This window comes from Manis javanica, chromosome 5 (genome assembly GCF_040802235.1).
Source record: "Manis javanica isolate MJ-LG chromosome 5, MJ_LKY, whole genome shotgun sequence".
In the NCBI taxonomy this organism is placed as follows: Eukaryota; Metazoa; Chordata; class Mammalia; order Pholidota; family Manidae; genus Manis; species Manis javanica.
In genome coordinates this window covers 86,291,175-86,312,642 of record NC_133160.1, presented here as the reverse complement: position 1 = coordinate 86,312,642, position 21,468 = coordinate 86,291,175, and the positions used below count along the sequence as shown (strand labels likewise).

Genomic DNA, 21,468 nt, shown 5'->3' with positions numbered 1-21,468 from the left:
TCAAAGGTGAGTTTAATAGAAAATTAGATATGTCTGAAGAGAATTTGTGAATTGGAAGTGAGAGTTGAAGAAATTAGCCAGAATGCTGCACAAATAGACAGAAATTAAGAAATAGAAATTAAATGCAGCACAAATAGATTATCTTAATTTGTCATGTATCTCAAAGGAGTTAGAGAATGAAAACATAGAGATAAAGGGAATATGCAATATTTGAAGAAAGAATGTCAGAGACTTACCAAAATGATGAAAAACACTGTATATTCAAATTCAGGGAGCACAAGTTCTGAACACATTAATTAAAACAAATCTCCACTAAATTGCATCAGATTGAAAGAAATCTGGAAGGAGAGTAGCACAAGATGAAACTGGAGATGTAAAGGGGCCAGATCAAACAGGGCTTGGTTTTAAGCTTAGAATTGATAGCACATAATTTGCATTTTTGACAGATCATTCTGGCAACTCTGTGAAGAACAAATTGTAAGGGCCTGGATTAGTAGCAAGAACAGTAATTTTTAGACTAGTATAATAATGTATACCAGAGGTAAGAGTTGCTAAATAAATTTGGAAAGATGTGACCTAATCTGAAAGATCTTCTGGGGACCAGTGAAGGTAATGAAATCCAGAAATGAAGAGAAATTAATTCTCATTTGGCAAATTTTGACCCGAGAAAAACAAGAGAAGGGAGGGAGCTAGGCAAGTAACTTCTTCCTTGCTTCTTCATGGACTGCTCAAGGCAGGGTTTCTGCAGGCAGCCTGACCAGAGACATTCCTTTTTCTGAGCAGGTGGGTCTATCCATCTGCCTGCTTTCACACTCCAGTTCATTGTGACTTTTATAACGTTTAACCTCTATCCTTAAACATCACCTTTTATTTCTAAGGCTACAGTCAGTCTATGGGAGATTTACAAAGTCTTAAAATACGAGAATAGTTATTGTCTAAAAATGAAACTGTGAAAAATTTATAAGTAATGGATGAAATAAGATGGTTATAGAAGTAAATTCACCCCAAGCAATATTTGATAAATGGGTGATTTATTAATTGAGAAACACTAAAGTTCCAATAAAGATAAATGTCAGCACAAAACACTAGAAAAATGTCAAATACTATCATTAAAATCACCAGTAGAAAGTTGAACAGAGATGACATTTTCAGAAGCCTTCAGACTCACAATGGAGGTAGACCAGAGAAACCTAGAAGGAAACAATTTAACATGAGCATTTCCAGTCATCCTGGACTCTTCCTGAGTAAGTCTGGGGAAAACTATATGGTAGCCTTAAATAATTTGAGAAAAATTACCCTTCTCTTATTTGCACTTATATTTTTATAGGAATTAGTGTTTATCAAAGGGGGAAACACTGAATCAGCTAAAGAGAGGCACAGAGGTGATGAGGTAAGAGACTAGAGAAGGCATAATATTAGTAAATTGCATGTTTCCAGTGCATACTTTTCAGGAAAATATAAAGTTTTGGAATCCCCATACAAGGCTTAACTTATGGTTTGATGATTCATGATGAAATACAAAGCCTTGTTACGTTCTGGATCCAATTTGCTTTGGACAGAGTTATGTGTGTTTATTTAAAACAAATGTGACCAGCACCGCCAAGGTCACAACACTTACATAAATGTAGCCAAAGTCAGCAGAAATACAGAGTATCTCATTGTATCACTGCTACCTGAGGTTGTTTTGGCAACTCCCAACTAGATCAGAATTCTGAGAAATTGTGGTCTGTAGTCCTCCTATTCTGTCCGGCAAAGAGCAAGTAAGTATTCGTTGACTGACTAAGCAACTTCACCTGTCATTTTTGTTTATCTTCAGAATAAATATTTTAAATGACATCAATAGCTTCATGCAACTAAAATCAAAATCAGTCCCAACAAAAGTGATAAGATGAAGTACATAGGTATATGCTGGTTCATTCACCTTGTCATTACAATTACAAATACAGCTTTCTTGTGACGTTAGAATTCTAAATTACACCCACACTGTGATACCCATCTACCTACCCTTGAACATCCCCACTCCCCTCCAATCTCCCCTGACACACATTAAGTCACACATATTGCCATAATTATATACTCAATGTTTCTCTCATAATCTGTCAGAGTTTAGATTCCTTCTATTTAAATCAAATTTCTTTCCTTGGTATTACATTAAAGCAGCTCTCCCATAGTCTGCACCCAACTGGATTGAATATCCCATTGAACAGTCTGCTTGTTGAACTTCCCACGCAAAATTCTCTTTTGTGGTGTACGTACTCCCAGGCCAGAGTCTCTGAACTGTTTCTCCTTTCTTGCCTTTTATGGTCTCACTAAATCTCTCTTATGAGCGCCTTGTAAAATCTTCTATTTTCTCAACCCACTTGTATTCTAAAAGCTTTTTGTTTCTTTACAATCCAGCCTTATAATCCCACCCCAAAACAGTTGGCATACTTTGTTTATACATTATTTATACTGATACTAGAACGAAATTTATCACATATAAAACCAAAGGGCACATGTGTTTTGAGTTTGTCTTTGGTTGCTCTGGGCTACTCCATATAGATACAGTCTCCAGGAAAGGAGGGAGAGGCCCACACGGGAGTTAATCGCCTTCCAGAGTCTAGCCAAATTATGCCACGGCTTGCAACAGTGAATTAGAGGAGAAATTGTGTTGGGATTAACATGTAGGAAGAGGAGCAAAAGGAATTTTGGCATCAAGAGACAACAGTCTCGTTCTAGGTTTCCAACTAACCCACTGGATGACCTTCCACAATCACTTATGCTTTTTTGAAGTTTCCTAAAATGCAAAATATGTAGGTTAAGGCTGAAAACCTAATTCAGTGTACACTGGCTCTACCAATCAGGCATTATTTTCTTTTAGAAGCACCCACTAATGACTACAGAAAAAGCAAAAACTACTCTTTTTATGAAGAAAACGTGCTTTGATGGGAAGAGCACCAGTTTGGGAGCCTGACATATGGGCTAGAAGCTCATTTCTGCCCTCTACCAGATGATCTAGGGTGATGTTAGGCAACTTCCTTCAGTCTCAGTTCTGCATCTGTATAACACGAATGATACTATTTGCCTCACAGGACTGTTCTGAGGGTTGTATGAGCTACTGTATGCAAACTGCATACACATAGTAGATGCTCTATAAATAGTAGCTATTCTTAATGCTATTCTACTTGACTTGGAGAGGAGACAGTATTTTGACTGGGCGACTTAAGGAGCATTCACTTCTATAAAGAACTTAGTAACTGATAAATTGTTTGAAAATGTTCAACACAGAAATGTTTAAAATAAAAAGGGAAAATTCCCTCCTTCTCCCTTCCAGGTCCACTGCCCATGTATGTATCTGTTCAGGTTTTTCTAAATGTGAAATTATATGTACATAAATATAATTGCTATTTAAAAACCATATCATGTTATACATACTGTTAGATAAAAATACTTAAATGGTGAGTGGGAAGGAACAATGAATATTTTTAGGGTTAATAAGAAAACACTACCTTTTGGGGAAAATAATAGCTATGACCAAAGTGGAAAGAAGATATATTCATGTCACTTCAATTCTTTTGATAAGAACTCTTTAGGGGTTATTTTTAGTAGACATTAATCACAATATTTTAAAAGAAATAATTAAAGCTTCACTACTAAAAATCTTTATTCAAATATTCATGTCAGTTGGGTGAAGTAAAGTCATTCTATGTTGTCTAATTTGCACGTAGTTTTCAAAGTGTGTGGATCACAGATAAATACAAAAACAACTCCCCCAGATCCTACAAGTTCCTTTTCCTGCAAAACCACTTAATTTTCAGCAGCCTAACAAAGTACTGCAAACACAGAGGATGGTTTGAAAAGGATATAGATTCTCTGCTGTTATTTGTTACTCCAAGTGCAAACTGACCTAGTTATGGTTGCTACGGATACCATAATTTTGACTGTAATAATATTTTCTGAAGGAGTAGCAAAACAGACCTACAAAATGCTAAACCCAATCTGTATCTCAGCCTTGAAAGGTGAAGAAACTGAATTACAGAGGCTGAATGGTTTGTCCCACACCAGGACAAAAATCAGAAGATTCATAGAGAAATCTCAGAATTAAAATGAGGCTAAGATCCATGATTACATCAGAAGCCAATGTGCTTTTCAAAGTCACTCAATCCATAAAAAATGCTTCTTAGCTTAAGTGATTTACACGAGTCCCTGCTGTACTTACTAAAAAAATAACACTCTTTCTCCTAGTCATGTGCAACTACTGCTTTTCACCTCCAAGCTGATGCAAGTATCTACTTGGAGTCAATACTGAGCTCTCACAACAAAGGGGTTTCTGCACAAATATAAACCAAGTGAAATAAAAAAGAAAATGCCTTGGAGGTAGAAGAACAAAGGATAATGTCTTTTAATTTGAGTCTTTAGGATCATTTAATGGCTGTCTAGTATTAGTCTGCTGCATATAGTCCTGCATATAAAATATGGTACAATGACATGTAAATTTAAATATTCAACCATAATATTGAGATTTTATTTTTCTGAATTACTCATTACCATAATGAAAGACATAGGAAGCTGGCTGTTCTACCACTAAAATAAAAAGTATCTAAAGTTCTATCTCATGTTTAGAAGCTAGTTAACACCAATTAGATCCATATTTTAGGAAATAAAGATGGGAGAAATTGGAGTGAAGAGGCAAAAAAGATTATCTTCTGGGTTCTCTCTGGAAAATGAGAATAGTTTATCTCTTACATCAGTTGTTTTGACCCAAGTTTCTGTTCTGCTGGAAAAACTGTTAAATGAATTCTGAAAGATCATGAACTACTAGAAATTGAATCCGAAGCTCTTACTTAGATACTGGCATCATTAAAGAGATAGTTTTCAAAGATTCCAATGGTACTTTTTCTTGCTTATGTAGCGGTTTTGATCACAGCCAGGCTATCCCATGCACTTGCAAATATTCTTCCTCTTCCCAAGATAAATTTCCCCCTCGACAACCTTGAAAATCTTTTAATGGGTGATTCATTACACCTGAGACAAAGGCCCAACTATGATCATATATCATTGTTCAAATTACTTTAGTCAAGAGGATAAAAACATTAGAAGGTTTACCCCTTTGCAGACCTCAGCTCTCATCCATTGTTTGCTGACAGGATGATTATGCCGCCACTTGGTCAGTGCATGAACAGAAATTGCTGCTTTCAGGAAGCATAGCAGGGAATATAAAAACACAACCACAAGATAGCAGGGCCACTGTGAACAATTTATAGTTAAATAGGGAGCTCTCAAAGCTGGCTTCATGGCCATCTCACAAATGTATTAATGACCTCATCTTTGAGGAAGTAATATTCTCTGATTTTCTGTTTCCAGATCTACATCTTCCTTTTTCAGGAAAGACCATACTAATCAAGAGAGAGAAAAATACTGCAGCTTGCCGCTAAACCTCTCCCCATAAATTAGTAGGCTACCCAAGCCCTTAAGCTGCTCTGCCGACCCCCACAACAAGCACCCATGGCTCTTATATCACTAGTCATGAGGACTTCAAGGGCAAAAAGCTGGAAGAGCTTCCAGTCAAATGAGCCACAGAATATACAGAGCTGCTTCTGCAGTGTAGAGGTATGCAACTCTGTGGTTTTAGAGGAGGGTGTGAGTGACAGGCTCTCAGGACAGGAGAGAAATACCATGGAGGAGGGGTTATGTAGGCTGAGTCTGGAAGGATGAGTAGGATTTCACAGGATGGGGAGGGCAATTCCAAGTAAAAGGAACAAAATCTACCCTAAAAGAGAATAGAATATGAAGTATGCAATGGGCACATGAGTCAGACTGCATTTTCTGCAGATAGCCACTGCAATTTCTGCCACTGTGTAAGCTATTCTTATGTTACTTGGATACTTCTTCCAATGAGAAGGTGGGGTTTATGTTCCTTCTCCTTAAACTTGGGGAGGTTTTGAGACTATGGTGGAGGTTACATTATGTAACTTCAGAAGATCATATGGTTTCTGCCTGGTTCTCTTGGGATGCTACCCTTTGGAGCCCTGAGCCATGGTGTAAGCATCTGACTTCCCATAGGCTGCCTTGCTGAGAAGGAAAGCTGGACTGGCCCCTGTGGAGAGACCAAAGAGGTCCTGAAACTACAGAAAGAGAGAAAGATGTCCAGTCAACCCACAACTGGTCTGACTGCCTATTTCAGCTCCAGCCAACATTTACCTACAACTACATGGGAGACTTGAGTCAGAACTGCTTAGCTGGGCCTTTTTGAATTCCTGACCTCAGAAATTGTGAGAGCCAACACAATGATAATTACTGCTTGAAGCAACCAGATTTGTTATTCAGCAATCAATAACTAGAAGAGTAAGTAATTGGAAATGAAACTGGACAGTCTGATTGAAGCCTAAAGAATATTTGGATTTCCTTCCACATGCAGTGGGAAGCAATCCATCAAGCTTTTAAATCTGAGGAAAGACACGATCAGATTTATGATTCAGGAAGCATTGGGCAAGACGAATTGGAGTAGAGAGACACGAGATGAGGAGAATGCTTGCAGAAATTCTCCAAGTTTAACTGTGCATAAAAATCACTTGAAATGTTGACAAAATTTCAGATCCCTTGGATGCATCCCAGTAACTAAAAGACAGGTAACGAGGAACTGTTCCTGGGTGCCATTAGTGGAGAAAAGAAAAGTGTGTTTGTAGTGCACCTGCTGTATGTCAGGCAGTTTCCTAGGCACTTTGCATACAGCAGAGTGGCTAGGAACAAGGACTTCACTACAAAAGAGGCCTGAAGTTGAGCCCTTACTACATCATTTGCTACAGGTATGATCTTGGCAAAATTACTAAACCCGTTGCTGTATCTGAAAAACATGGATATGATTCTACCTTACACACTATTCACCTAGACATAATCCTTACATTTAGTAATTGCTGAGCAGTAATAAATTACTGCATATTTTCTCAGAGGTGCTCGTCCCGGTTTCAGCTTCCTTCCCTCCTTTAATGCGCTCTCTTCCATTCTTTTACCTCTACCTTCTTACTGACACTCCTCCTGATGAGTTACTAAACGATCAGCACTGTGCCAAGTTAAAAGAGCTATTTTCCATATTCATTTTGTTTGCCCCTCACCAGGTTAACTACCCCTTCCTTTTGTAAAAACTTGCTTCTGGACATCTGTGATGCCAAATGCTCCAGCTTTTTCCCACTTTGGTGGCTACTCTCTTTGTCTCCCTTGAGGGGGTTTCCATTCAACTCCACTTCTAAACTTAAGTGTTCTTCAGGGCTTGATTTTGGTCCTTATGTTCTGGATTTATTTTCTTCCTAAACTGGTCTCATTAAGCCATGGCTATAAATATTATGCATAGTCTGATTATTTCCAATTTTTTTCATCTGAAATCTAAATAGTGACTCCAAATTTACAAATCCAAAGGCCACCTACCTGACACTTCCCTTGAATAACTTGCAGGCATCTTAACCATAATGTATCCTAAATGGAATCCTTGACAATCCCACCAAACTGACTCTCTCCTTGTCCTATATTGGCATACAGCACCAATATCCTCCCAATTATTCCATCTTAATACCTAGAGTCTATCTGTTATGGCTTTTTTACTCATGCATCTCAGTTGAGCCACATACAAGTTTAGTCTCCTCAACTTTCAAAATGTATTGAATTCATCAATTTTTCTCCATCCCTACCGCCACTAGCACATTCAAAGCATTTCTTGCCCAGACTCCTATATTAAGTTCCTAACATAAGTTCTTCTCCTTCCTCTAATCCAGTTTATTCATGATATTATTGAAGAAATGTGATTTCTGTTTTGGAATTAGGAGGTTCACAGCTTAAAGGGACTTTGGGTCTTAGAATCTGGAAATCATATAATGCTGGACCTGAAAAAGGTTTCTGTATCATTTAATCTACATGCTACATCAACAAGGGTAGTTTAAGCTATCCTTAAGAAATAATAAGAAATAAAAGCATCAAATCTCAGCAGCTTACAGCAGCAAAGTATTCTTTCATTCTCAAACAACACAGCCATTATCAGGTGGTTGGAGGCCCTGCTCTGAGTTATTGCCATTCTAGGACTCATCCGATGGAGCAGACACTGCCTGGAATCTCACCAATCACCACGGAGGAGGGAAAGGAAGCTATAGCAAATCACACACTGGTGCCTAACACTTCTCCGAAGTGACTACATCACTTTTAATCAATTTCTTTGGCCAAAGCAAGTTACATGGCCACATCTAAATTGAAAGGGTACAGGGCAGTGCAATACTCCCATGTGCCTAAATGGAGAATTGAAGATACTCAATGAATACACTAAATACTAACTCACCCTTACATGCTACAGATGAAGAAATTGGGACCATGAGAGATATGCCACTGGTAATATCATGAAGTTGATTTATGTCATAGCCAAAATTGAAACTAAATCTTGGATTCCCTGCCTAGTGCTTTTTAAAATGATGAACAGCAACCGTTTGTGCATTGCTCCCAATAAAATTAATTTAAATGCCTTAATAGCAACAATTTATTTACTTAATACCAAATCCTTGTATTAAGATACTTTTGGGCCTCTTCCATAAAACACAAAACAGACATGTTAGGAGCCTTGTCCCTCCAGTCTCATTTGTGTCCTAGCAAATTCTCTCGTGGCAAAACACATAAATCTCTCTAACCTGGTTGTTCTAATTTCCAGAAAAACTAAACCATGTTTTATGCTGGTGTTTCTAAACATTGGCTTAAAAAGGGTCAAAAGGGATAAGCAAGAGATCTGGGAATCCATATATGTATTTAGCATTGTCTGTCTGCTGAATCCATTAGAAATGTGTTCACGAGAACTCCAGCTAACAATGGTTTTAGGAAGACAGGTTCATTTTACCCTCATAACTAGAAGTCTAAAGGTGGATGGCAACTGGCATTGGTTAGTAGCTCAGTGGTATTAGAGCCCATGGTTCTCTCAGTCCTTCTCACAGACACAGGGTGTTGTGACTGCTCCCCGAACTATAACTGAGATCACGTCTGGGCAAAGGGGGAAGGTTGAAGCCGGCAATGACAACACCTTTTATTAGAGAAGCAAAAGCTTTTACTGAATCAACACACTGCCCCCATTTCTGGCAGGCTATCACTGAGGTCTCATTTCCAGGACTGGGAATACACAGCCACCCCTAGCAGCAAGACAAACTGGAAAAATAGGGAACAAAATTATCATTATGATTGGCCAGACCTACTGCTTCTTTGAACAAAAAAGGGTTCTGTTGGCAAAGAATGGCATGGGAGGTGAGAGGATGAATATGGAAAAAGCAAATAACAGTGGCTGCCCCAGTCATAAATTGATTAAAAAGTAGTTTTGAAAGAATTTATCTATTATTTTTAAATTATTATGAATAAACAATATACATATTTACTACTGAATCCATAGTAACTATGTTATGTATCTTCTCAATTGACAGAACTTAAAAATACTATAAAGCTACTACAATCAGTTCAGTCATAATGCTTGTTTTGAAAACATAAATTTGTTCCAACGAAATTGATATATTAGGGAACTGTTTGAGCATAACACAACTTCACATTTGCTGATGGGTGATTTCATCCACTTGAAACCTTAGGTGAATGCAGAAAACGGTATCCAGATGGCCTGAACCACAAAGGAATACACAAAACTCACACATGTTCACCCTCCAAAATTACTCATGACTGCACTACACTGTCTGGGTATGAGCCACTCTCATCCCCATCAGCTGGCATACGTGTCCATCTGATTTCAAATGCTGCTTCTCCCATCACTTCACTATGACTCATAGGCTGTGAACCTTCTAAAGCCCACTTCGGAGAAGTGTTAGGTACCAATGTGTGATTTGCTATAGCTTCCTTTCCCTCCACCATGGTGACTGGTGAGATTCCAAGCAGCCCTTAGTTCCTTTCCAGTATAAAGTACCATATTTCATTATTAGAGTCTTAATGCAGCTCTTAACCATTTGCCAAATGTAAAGTGATGCCACCATGGTTTTTTAGTTTCCTCTCTGTTTTTCTTATGGGTCACTGACAAAGTTTTTGAGTGCTGTGTCCCTAACCCCATATTTCCCCCAAGTCCTATCTATAGCTTTAATTGTACAATTTTACAGTGGTACTATATCTAAATAGTATATCTCTGTTAATTACCAGGTGAATACATACATGTATTCATAATGTGTGTATATATATAACATTTATATATAATGTATGTATAAATACATATAAACATATATTTATAATATTAGAATACAATTGAGACAGTCTTAACATGAGTCAGAAAAGCTCATTTTATATCTAAGCAGTGAATATGCCTTTAAAAGCATTTATTAAATGTACTTGGGGGGGCTTGTTAAAAAAAGACTATCCATTATATTAATAAAAGCCATTTAATATGCCAAGCTATATATAGATGTCTTTATAGTGGGTAAAGATTTGTCATTTATTTTTTAAGCTAATTATGCAAATTGCATTCAGCCCACACATCTTGAGTTGGAAAAATGTTTTTTTATCTCTTTTTCTTCATTTATAAACCTTGTCTAACAAGAGTTCACTACAATTCAGAATAGGCAGCAAGCACAAAGCTGAATTTTGACAGTACCTTTAAAATAAAAACAAACCTATTTCCCTCCTGAGGGTCTCTTTTCTTTAATGAGGGCATACAAAACACTCAGCACATTCCCAGAGCTTCTGAGAATTTCCCCTTGAGAAATCTCAGTAAATATAATGAAAAACAACTTCAAAAAAATTAATGACAGGCCCGTCACTATTTGCCTTTCTTCTCCCAAATCTTGCTCCTGTCCTTTCCACTTTCTACACATCTCCTGTTTCAAACGTTTTTCCTGCTCTTATTTTCCCAAGAGGAGCTGCCTTTTTCTGGCACTATCTGTGGAAGGGATGGGGAAAAGATCTCCCAGAAATCACACGCTGACATATTGCTTATTTTCCTAAGGACCAGGGCTCAGAAGGACAAGGCTGGGACTGTGAAAGGATTAATTTCAGGCAAGGGACACGGGTAAAAGGGAGAAATCAAAAACCTCCGGGCCTCTGTGGACATTACCTCCTCTGGTGCTTGCTGCCAGACCCCAATTAAATGTGAAAGCTTGTTTCTTCAGGAATGTGGATCAGCGTTTTGCAAATATGTTTTTAGTAACTAATCTTTGAATGTTAGGTATTTAAAGGTGGAAGCATGACTTTGAAGACATGCAATAACGCTTTTAAATGATTCTATACCCACTGTTATGAGGCAAATGCAAATTCCCATAGCCCCACACTAAGCCTGTGGCTCACATGCAGGTGACTGTAGATGAAGGTCACACACAAGCCCATGTCTGAGTGCAGGCAGCCGGCCTCCTGCAGTGTCCCAGGGCACCTGTACATGCCCATGGGCACACACCAAACCTGTAGGCTGCGGGCCACACTCATGAGCACTCCTCTTCCTCCCTGCAACACCCTGTTCTCTTTCGTTTGCCCCAACCCCCAGCTCTCACCCTACACAATGGGGTTTTGTTTGTTTCCGTGGCATGTGACAGCGCAGTCCCTGCTTTGCCTAGCTCTGTGCTGCAGGTCTCTCAGGTAACAGGTGGCAGCTTCCCTGCTGAATTCTCGGCATAAAAAAGAATGACCTCATAGGGGTGGAGCTCTGGGATTCTGAAGGTGGAGTCGCAGCCAGGTAAACCCGGAGGCTGTTCAGTTAGAAGGGGGCAGTTAGACGGGGTACTTGTGGCTTTACCTCTCACCCTGAGGCACACCAGCAACCAGCCGTCACCTGCAGGCTTCTAAAGCTTGTCTTTGCCTTGGATGGAGCCAAAGGAAGCCCCTGGGAAAGAAAGCATGGGCACCAAGAAAAGGAATCTGACCTTCTTGAGGCCCAGGCTCTATATGCTGGAGAGAAGGAAGACGGACACTGTGGTTGAGAGCAGTGCTTCTGGGGACCACTCTGGTTCCTTGAGGAGAAGCCAGTCTGACAGGACCGAATACAACCAGAAATTACAAGGTAACCAACAGGAAATCAATTGTCCCAGGTTACTGCACTCCCAGCTCTGTTTCTCCTACTTTTCCATTTGCAAAGAGATCACTTTCAGGCAGAGGAGAAAATCAAATATTACTTCCTATATAAGGAAGACAAACTTTTTTAAATTAAAAAATCAGAAAATGAAAGTAAATGTTTCTCATAAATTATAGGAAAAATTTATTAGGTGTTTCAAGAGCAAATTCTGAATTATTCTTAATATTTTTTTTTTCTGGTGAGGGTAGTGTTTTTTTCTGCTACCTTCTCACCTTCCTTTTCTCTCCTCTACCCAATTTAAGAAGTGGAAGCACTAGGAAGCAAATGATTTAGAAACCTGCAAAAGAGAGTTCACCTCAACAGATAGGTGTGCAGTGTCACACCATGAGATCTATCCAGGTAATTGTCCTGCACTGTGATTGTGGTTGTCTTAAATAGGGGCTTGAAACTACAATCAGGTACGTAAAAAAAAAAAAGAATGTTAGAGTCATCAGGATGCTGTAATAGGATTTGTTGTAAATCACACTGGTATTCATTCCTTTAGAGTGAATCAAATAACATCCAAATATGGTAAGTAAGAGATGCTTAGCATGCTTAGATTGAATGACTTCTGAGGAAATAACTTAGTGTACTTTTGTTGGTTGTAAGATATTTAGCACAGTTATCATAACACATCCCACTTCAGGCCCTGAATATCTCTCTCTTCCCATCCACTCTTTTCCCCTCTTTCTCTTGAAGGTCATTTGTTCTAGTAAGCTCCATTTTGACACTGATATTGGGCACTGTTTTAAGTATCCTCTGCAGTATGTCATGTGAGCCCCAGAACCCATCTCTCCTGTTGAGCGCACTGTGCCTGAGCGCTCACAAGCCCACAGAGTGCTGTCACTCCGGGCTGAGGGACCAGGCTGAGGCCAGACAGGCCAAGGCAATCAACGTGCTCTTAGCAGGTCTGTTTTCCCAACAATGTGCTTGGACTTGGTTATGCAAATTAGTTAGATTAAATAAACTCAATCAAATGCATTTAAATTAAATCGTTAAATATTCCATTATGATTTAATACTTCTAAACAATTTTCATAGCTCAGGTTTAAAATGCACAGTCAAGCCTTATCCTTTAAAACGTGGGGCAGGGGTATTGATCTTTGAAATTAACTTTTCTCAAGGTGATGAATACATTGGAAAGAATTTAGAGTCATACACATTCAGTTTCCAATCCTGGCTGTTCAACTTACTACCTATAAGACTTGGAGCATATTACTTAAAATTTCTGAGCCTCAGTTTCCTTATTTATGAAAGTGGGACAATGAAACATACCACATAGTGTTGTTGAGAGAATGAAATCATGTAATTACATGAAACACCTAATATATTGGATGACACATGGTATGTGCTCAATAAATAGTATTTATTTTTAATTTTAGGAATAATGGGTGCTATAATGATAGCACAGGGCTTGCCCTCTATTGATCCAACTTTACTAATCGACTAATCAATATCAACTCTTGTTTATCCTTTGATGAAGAAAGCACATACAGAAACTCATGAAAACCCACTGCTTTATCCCTAAGAACATGTTCCTTCTGTCTGAGATTCACTAACTCAGCACTTTTGGTCCAAATTTCTCACATGCAAAATAAAAATGGAAACTACTTTTTGCTATTCACTTCCTAAACTTAAGTAAAAAAATAAGTCTGTGGCTGAAAATACAGCAGGTGTTTATTAGCTGCTTCACCGAGGAGCTCAGGCTTCCGTGCACTCCGCTGGGATTGTGGCCCCCCTGTTCTCTGCTGGGTCCTAGCTTTGAAAGTGGAAGAAAAGACTCAGGAGTTAACCCACGTCCCTAGAATTGTCTGTGCCAGAGAAAAATCATCAGGGAGTGTAGAGGAACACATTGCATTTGTGAAGACAGGCTGACCCCCTGATAAGCAACATTTTTAGATGTAACTCTTAATAAAATCCAAGTCTGATATTTAATGTCTAATAGAGCTTTTAGTATGATTCTTCTGTAACTGCTTTGGCAACAGCAGAAGGTATTTTCTCATTAATGTTCAAAGCAATCAGTTCTGTGGGTCTGCACTCTGGTCTGTACTATGCCTGTTATTAGGCAGATGGGTCCTAAATCATCCTAATAAGCTCTTTCTTATCACAATACCAAAAGTTTTTTCTCTGCCCACCTTGGAACTGGCAGTTCCCTGGGAGGCTCTGAATAAAGACTTGAGCTGGTTAGAGCCCACTGATAGATGGCCCGAAGCCATCAGAAGGTCACAGTGTGCTTTCCAAGATTGGAGAGCAGCCTCAAATTATGTAGCCGGTTGTTCTTAGTGCTGTATTGCTATTTGAGTAATACAGTTTACCACTCTGTCTCTGCAAGCAAGTTCTGGAAAATCTAAGATCTTTCTTTGATGCCTCTGGGATCACATCTTAACTTCTACTACACTATCTGCTTGATTTCTGGCTGACATTACTTTAGTTGTATGAATCCTAAGTTGTGGTTTTTTAAAAAATGGTACACTGCATGACAGCTACTACATTAAAGAATAGAACATGGTGCTCATGAAAATGTCATTAAATCTTTGTAGAAAACTGTGATCACATCAACATAGTCATTCCTACTAAGCCTTAAGTTGTGCAGTAACAGCCAATGCGGGTCTACTGTTAGTGGCTCCTTTATTCCTTCAACACATTAGTTCTGTTAATTGGCACTTATCAGATATTTCTATGGTGAATAAAAACAGACTGTGCCAGGAATTACAACTACAGAACCATCAGGAAAAAATATCTGACCTTTACTCCAAAGAGGCTTTGCAATCTCATTGGGAAAGATAAGACAGGTAAACAAGTGCAAGGAAAGTGGTGTGAGAGAAGCCAAGGTAGGATAAGCAGGTCTACAAAGAGAGGAAATGGTCTAATCGGAGCTGGGTGGAGGTTAGAAAACGTCATTAAGAGTTAAGTGCACAAGGGAGATGGTGTAGAATGAGGAGACAAAGGCATTCTAACTTCTTCATTGTACTTTGTCTAAAACTATGTCATCTGTTTCCTTGCTTATTGCCTATTATTGACTCCCATGTTCTCCTCTCTCATAACCCCACTCCATGAAAGAGACCCTCTGTCCTGTTAATTCTTCCATCTCTGCCCTTGGATTTGTGCCCACCACGCACAAGCACTCAGTAACCTTCACGCAGAATGAATAACTTGAATGATCTGGTCTGGGCAGGGAATTTGTGTGAGAAGAGTCAGCAAAGTGTAAATGGGAGCCCTTGTGTCTTCATATGCAGGAATACACCTCTTCCTTAATAAGATGTATCTTCAGTAAAAGAAATAAATGTACTTGAGATAAAAACATACAGAATAGAAGTCTATGTTATTCCTAGCTGTACCTTTCAGAGTACATCAGACCATAATGAGCTCATTCCTCTTCTTCCATTCATAACAAGAGCTACATCATTTTAGCTTCTGAGCTAGTTCAGCTCCTCATTGCCATTGCCCTGGGAGCCACAGAGAGGGTGAAGCAGAGGAAATTTAATGGCTGTGTTGTTAAAACTCTTTTCTTTGGGAAATGGTTTTGCATATGACTGTATGAGTGAACTCTATGTTTGAAATGTACCTTATTTAAATAGGCACGTGTGTGTATGAGATTATCTACTTATTGTATGTAGATACAGTTGTGTGTGTATTCTTGAGACATATTTCTATAATGATTAAAACTTTCTATAAAAAGTTTATTGAATAACACTTAGCAGCCTTTTCTGAACACCCTCCTTGATCAATATTACTGACACTATAGGTTCCCTCTCAGTGAGGGTGCTACGGGGTGACCATTTATGCCCCATCCCAAATTTGTATATTGAAGCCTAATTCCCAATGTGATGGCATTAGGAGGTGGAGCCTTTGGGAATTAATTAGGTCATGAGGGTGGAGCCCCTATAAATGGGATTAATACCCATAAAAGAAGAGACAGGAGAGATCTTGCTCCCTTTCTCTCTGCTCTCTGTCCTGTGTGGATCTGAGAAACAGGCCATCCGCCAACTAGAAAGGTAGCCTCAGGTCTGCCAGCACTGTCTTAGATTTTTCAGCTTCCAGAACTGTGAGAAATAAATGTTTGTTGTTTAAGCTACCAGTCTATGGTAGCAAACCAAACTGACTAAGGTAGTGGGCCAGTTACTTATATCCTCTATGACCACATTAAACCTCTGGTTAATTTTTTGGCCAATGCATATTTTTGCTTATCAAATATCAGGTGAAAGAGAGTAGATGGCTAAAATGTTCCCTTTGCTAATAACACAAGTTACCACTTCCCCAATTCATAATAGGTCTGTGGTATTTTCTTTATGTGCAAAGCTTTTCCTATCATCCTTATTAAGAAATGATTGATTGGCTGTGTTTATGTAAGCCTAAAGTTTTCTTATTATGTTGATAATAAGGAACCACTCTACCACATGAACTTAATATGGAAAAACCTGTTTTGCAGTATGAGGACTAAGGGTTACATAAATTAGATATGGTAAAATTATGGGAAATTTAATCTGCAAAGATTATTAAGAATACAGACCAATTTTTAAGTGAGCAGAAGGAGTTGTTACCACTGGAAATTTGGTGATTTTTGTTCAAGGCTTAAAGGAAGGAGGCCCTTTCTCTGTGCATGCTCCTGTACTGGTTCTACAAGCCCTTCCTGGTTCTGCCTGATCCTTGAGTATTCAATAACTTCTTCCCCTTTACCTGCCTCCACACACCCTTTAGTAAAATGGGAATTTCTTGAGTCAGTAGTGTAACACCAACACAAATAAGGTGGGTGTCCTAGTTTGAAGGGTAAATCTTTATAAAGGTCAAGGTGCTTTCAAATCCAAGTAATTTATGTCTGATCACGTGCATAGGAACCAAAAGGAAGCATGATATTTTACTTTTCTTTTTTTTCAGTAAAGACATTTTGCAGTTTTTAGAAGATCCCTCTGAATCAAATATATTGTGAGTTGCAGAAGTCACAGAAGTTTGAGCTATCTCACTAAGACCCTGTTGTGATAGGAAAATTTATTTCTCCTGTTTGACTGATGTGACTCTAGAGAAAACCGTAAGGGTTGCAAATCCAGCCTCTAATTGTAGTTTTTTTTTTGGTCTACAAAAATTATGGGTTTAACAGAACATTAGATGAGAAATCAAGGGAGAGGGAAAGAAGGAGGAAGGGAGAGAACTCAGATGTACTAAGCACAAATAGAAATGTGCCTTCAAATATTGATACAGAGTTGACCCTTAACAACACAGGCTTGAACTGCACAGGTCCACTTATATGTGGAATTTTTTCAATAAATGATTGGAGAAGTCACTGGAGATTTGTGACAACCTTAAAACACACTTTGTTTCCTCTAGCTTACTTTGGTAAAAATTCAGTATATAATACATAGACATGTATTAATCTACTGTTTATGATATCAGTAAGGCTATGGGTCAACAGTAGGCTATTAATAGTTAAGTTTTTGGGGAGTCACAAGTTATAGTCAGATTTTGGACTGTGCAGGGCTCAGCACCTCTAACCCTCGTGTTGTTTAAGGTGCAACAGAATTTGGGAAAAAGATGGGTGAGAGAAGCATTCACGTTACATTCATCTTTGCTTCTTTGCTTCTGGTGATACAGGAAAGGAAAACACCTCTTTTTATGGAATTACTTTTTCTTGATGACATATTTGTATTAACTTGAGTATTTTTGTGGGTGTTCATTTCCTGGTGAAGGTGAAATTATTGCAAGAATGGCTAAACTTGTACGCAATGCCACCCTCAGAAGCAGACATGATGTGGCTTCAGGTTATGCCTTAGAGCACTGCTCTGCGGCCCTCTCACCACCAAGCAGGTGAGGAGGCCTTGGCACCAAGGTTGCTGACTACCTGGGACCCCAACCCTCATTTCTAGACCAAGTACAGGGTACCTGGGACCATGGCATTTTCTGTTTAACAGGCCCCACTACTAGCTCCGAGAAAGGCCCGGTGGACCACTGCCCCTTCCTTTTTCTCATGGCAGACTGTGGTTCCTGGTGTGCACACCCTACAGCCCAAGGGCAGTTAATTATGGAGATCAGTCTGGGGCTTAATTATGCTGGGGTGTTCCCACCACATTGACCAGGCCCCTTGTGAGGGGTAAGGGTCCCCTAAGGCTTCCTGCCAGATTTGGGAATGAAACTGTGAGGCACCTAGGAAATCTAAATTTGAACTTAGACTTCCAGACTGTTATGAAGGTATATTTATCAAGATAGAAGGATATAACATATTTTATTTAACAGTTTGCCAGCTTGATTTATATGCAGACTTTCAAATACATAGACACGCTATGTTGGCCTCTGTCTGTACACTCATGGGAGACTGTTATGAGTGGTTTTTAGCTGTTAACCTGTGTTCAAGAGATGACCTTTTTCTGCACAAGGTTGTGGAAAGAGAGAGGAATGGGAAAGGGGAGACTGAGTGACTGACATCCACTGTCAGCTGTGCGAGCCCAGGGGCCTTCCCATACTGTTCTTTAATCCCAACACCTTTTCAGTTCTGGTTTCATAATTGGAAAAATCAGTGTATAGGGAGAAAAGACTTTTCCTTTACTCTCTGAGATTCGAGAGGTGGGTCTATGAAATAAACTGACAACAGGCAGATTGATTAGTAGGAGAAAAGGTATACAAATGTATGAATTTTTAAGCACGTGCCTGGGGGCATCACAGGAAAATAAGTGAAAACCCAAAAATGGTGTGATTTGGAACTTATAAACCATTTTATTAGGGGAAAGAAGGGGAATATAGGCCATTTAGGGGAAAGTAAATAAATTTAGTAAAGATAAATGGGCCCTTAGAAGAACAGATGGGACATATGATAGCCTGTGACAAAGTCTGTCTGGTTGCGGTGCTGACTTTCAGTCCTCTCTCCTGTGGTGAGTTAACAGTCAGTGTTCCTTGGCTGATAAAACCCCCCAGGGAGGGGATTTTTGACAACTGAGTTCATTTTGGAGTGCCTGTCTTTAGGCAGATAAAAGGGGTACAGGGAACATCTCTCTACATATTCTGTTTCTCAAGTGCCATCAGCTCAAAATAATCAATAAGCCAAAGTAGCATATTTTGAGGTGGCATGTCCTGAACTCCTTCAGGTGGTAGAACTTGGATTTGAACTCAGGTGCTTTAACTATTTGCAAAACAGAATGCATCTACTTCGTTAACTTAGTAGGTATTCTATCTGTATGGTTTATTAGTAATAAGAAATCAACTTGAGGGTTGCAGGACATGCTCTATAACGGATGACATTCCCCTGCTACTATGATAAATTTTGACCTGCTAAATCTTTCACTTTGGAATATACATTTATTCTTTGGATTCTGACATTCCCCCTGCTGGAGAGTTGCTGTTAAATAAATGCTCTTTCTGTTTAATTGTTAGGAAACAAATTCACAAGTTTGGTTAAGCAAACCTGCCCTATAGCAATAGTTTCCGTAATCTCTGTTTCCCACTTCCTTGAATACCTTGACACTAAGCCTTAAATCTTATGCCTGTTGTCATTTATATATTGCTATCTCAATAAAACTCAAAACAAAGAGCAGAAAACCCTATTTTATAGCAACAGTGGTAGTGATGGTGGTGATGGTGATGTACTCATGTTGCAAATGAAAAGAATGGAATTATTCTGGAAGCAAGCAGGTCTTTATCAAGATAGGTATGTTTCAATAGACTTCTATGAAGTCAGCCTAAATTGTGAGTCTTACCTTAAAAGCAGCAGGAAAATAGAGTGTTATGATTAAAAGCCTTTATCCCATGTTGCTCTGAACAATGTCTTTCTTGATTAATGAATCAGAGAATAAATAAATACTCTAGCATACCTGCACTGAAGCCCTTTATAGAGAATGTAATCTTGACAGTCTGACATCCAGTTCTACTCAAAAAAGAAAACAAAGGTCATATCATCTAGCTACTCATTGAAGTATTAAGCATCATTGTAGACCCTTACAGAAATTGTCTCTCCTGAATGCTTCTTAATGTTAGGGTCCCAATGTTAGTACAGAAAACTGTCACAGATTTCTGCTTCTGCCTTTGCTGTGAAATAGCTGATGAAGACATTGTTTACCTCTCTCAGCATCATCCAGTTTCATTCAAGGAAAGACTTTGGCTCCTCTTAAGAATTATAACAAGTCCCCACTCCCAGAAAAAAAAAAAAAGTCAATTTACTATATTCAGCTGCCTGGAGCTTAGAGTCAATTTGTACCCAATGTCTGGCTTTATGTTAGCTGTTTTCCCTGCCTAAAAGTTTCTTCCCCCAAATCTCAGCAAGAATGGATTCTCATCACTAAGGTCTCTGCTCACCTTCTGGGACACTCCTCTGACTATCCTACTTGAAGAGTTTAGGGGAGGAAAGACTTTTCCTTCATCCTCTTAGCTTCTGTGGCTGGCACCTGTGGGCTGAACTATAAGACAGATAAACAGGGAAAAAACATATACACTTTATTTGATGTTGATACTTTTATATGGCATGGGAGGCTTTATAGAAAGAAATGAAAATTCCAAAGAAGCAGTTAGATCCAGGGACTTATATACCATTTTAACAGAGTCATAAGTTGTGGAGATGTGACAAGACAAAGGAAGAGGGGTTTGGCCTAGGGATGTTAAACTGCAGGAAAGTGAACAGGAAATATAAGCAGGAAACTCACAGCAGATAAAGGTGATTTTAGTGAGGTGTGTTTGTAGGGACTCTTCTTGCAGGGATTCATCTTGATATCAGCTCCCCATCCCCAGTGACAGGGATGTTCTCCTCTTCCTGATAAGGGCATCTTTCTCACAGAAACTGGACACCTTGAAGGGCAGAGGGCCCTTCCTGCATCTGCTATTTCTCAATCACTTTCAGCTCAAAGTAATCAATATGCTCAAGTGGCGTACTGTCAGGTGTCATGTTTTGACTCCCTTCAGGGGTCTTAGTGCCTCCTATTGCTCTCTGAAACTGTGCTATTCCAATTTGTTGCCTCTCTCTTCCATTTCAATATCATTCTCCTTATGGATAGACATTTAGTCTTAATTTAACACTTAAGCAGTAACTATATATGGTAGCTGCTCAGCTCAGTGACTATGCACTCAATGATTAAAAATACTCCAAGACTAGTTACAGCTATATTGGTCCTTATCATTTGTATATTTGCCTTTACAATTCTGTCATTCCTATTTCCCCATTACTTAATTGCATTCAACTCTGGGATCAACGGCTCTGAATTATTTTCCTGCAAAGAGAGAGAATATAAATAAATACTTTAATTAAATAAGAAAACAGAAATAAGCTCTTGGCCAAAGAAAATGAGACCTCCCTTTTAATACATTTACTTAACAAGTATTTGCTACGTGTTCATATGTGCCAGGTTTGGACTAGATCTTGAAGATATAAAAATAATCAGAAAGAAAACTGCCCATTGAGTGGGACAGGCAGCAAACCAGTAATTGCAGCAATGTAATAAGTGCTTGAGATATGGCTACAGGTTAGGCTCCTGG

At 39.0% G+C, this 21,468-nt stretch overlaps 1 protein-coding gene and 1 long non-coding RNA gene across 2 annotated transcripts in view; one reads left to right on the top strand and one right to left on the bottom strand.

Moving 5' to 3' along the window:
- Positions 1-1,032: 1,032 nt before the first annotated feature.
- Positions 1,033-21,468, bottom strand: part of LOC140849582 (uncharacterized) — a 38,566-nt gene continuing 18,130 nt past the window's right edge. The window contains exon 3 of the long non-coding RNA XR_012131633.1: positions 1,033-1,190. This is a non-coding gene — a long non-coding RNA (uncharacterized lncRNA). The remainder of the gene's footprint in view (positions 1,191-21,468) is intronic.
- ARHGEF38 (Rho guanine nucleotide exchange factor 38) overlaps positions 11,646-21,468 on the top strand; it is a 129,230-nt gene continuing 119,407 nt past the window's right edge. Inside the window, exon 1 of the mRNA XM_017666313.3 lies at positions 11,646-11,974. Coding sequence (XP_017521802.3) covers positions 11,779-11,974 — 196 coding nt within the window. The 5' untranslated portion in view covers positions 11,646-11,778. The remainder of the gene's footprint in view (positions 11,975-21,468) is intronic.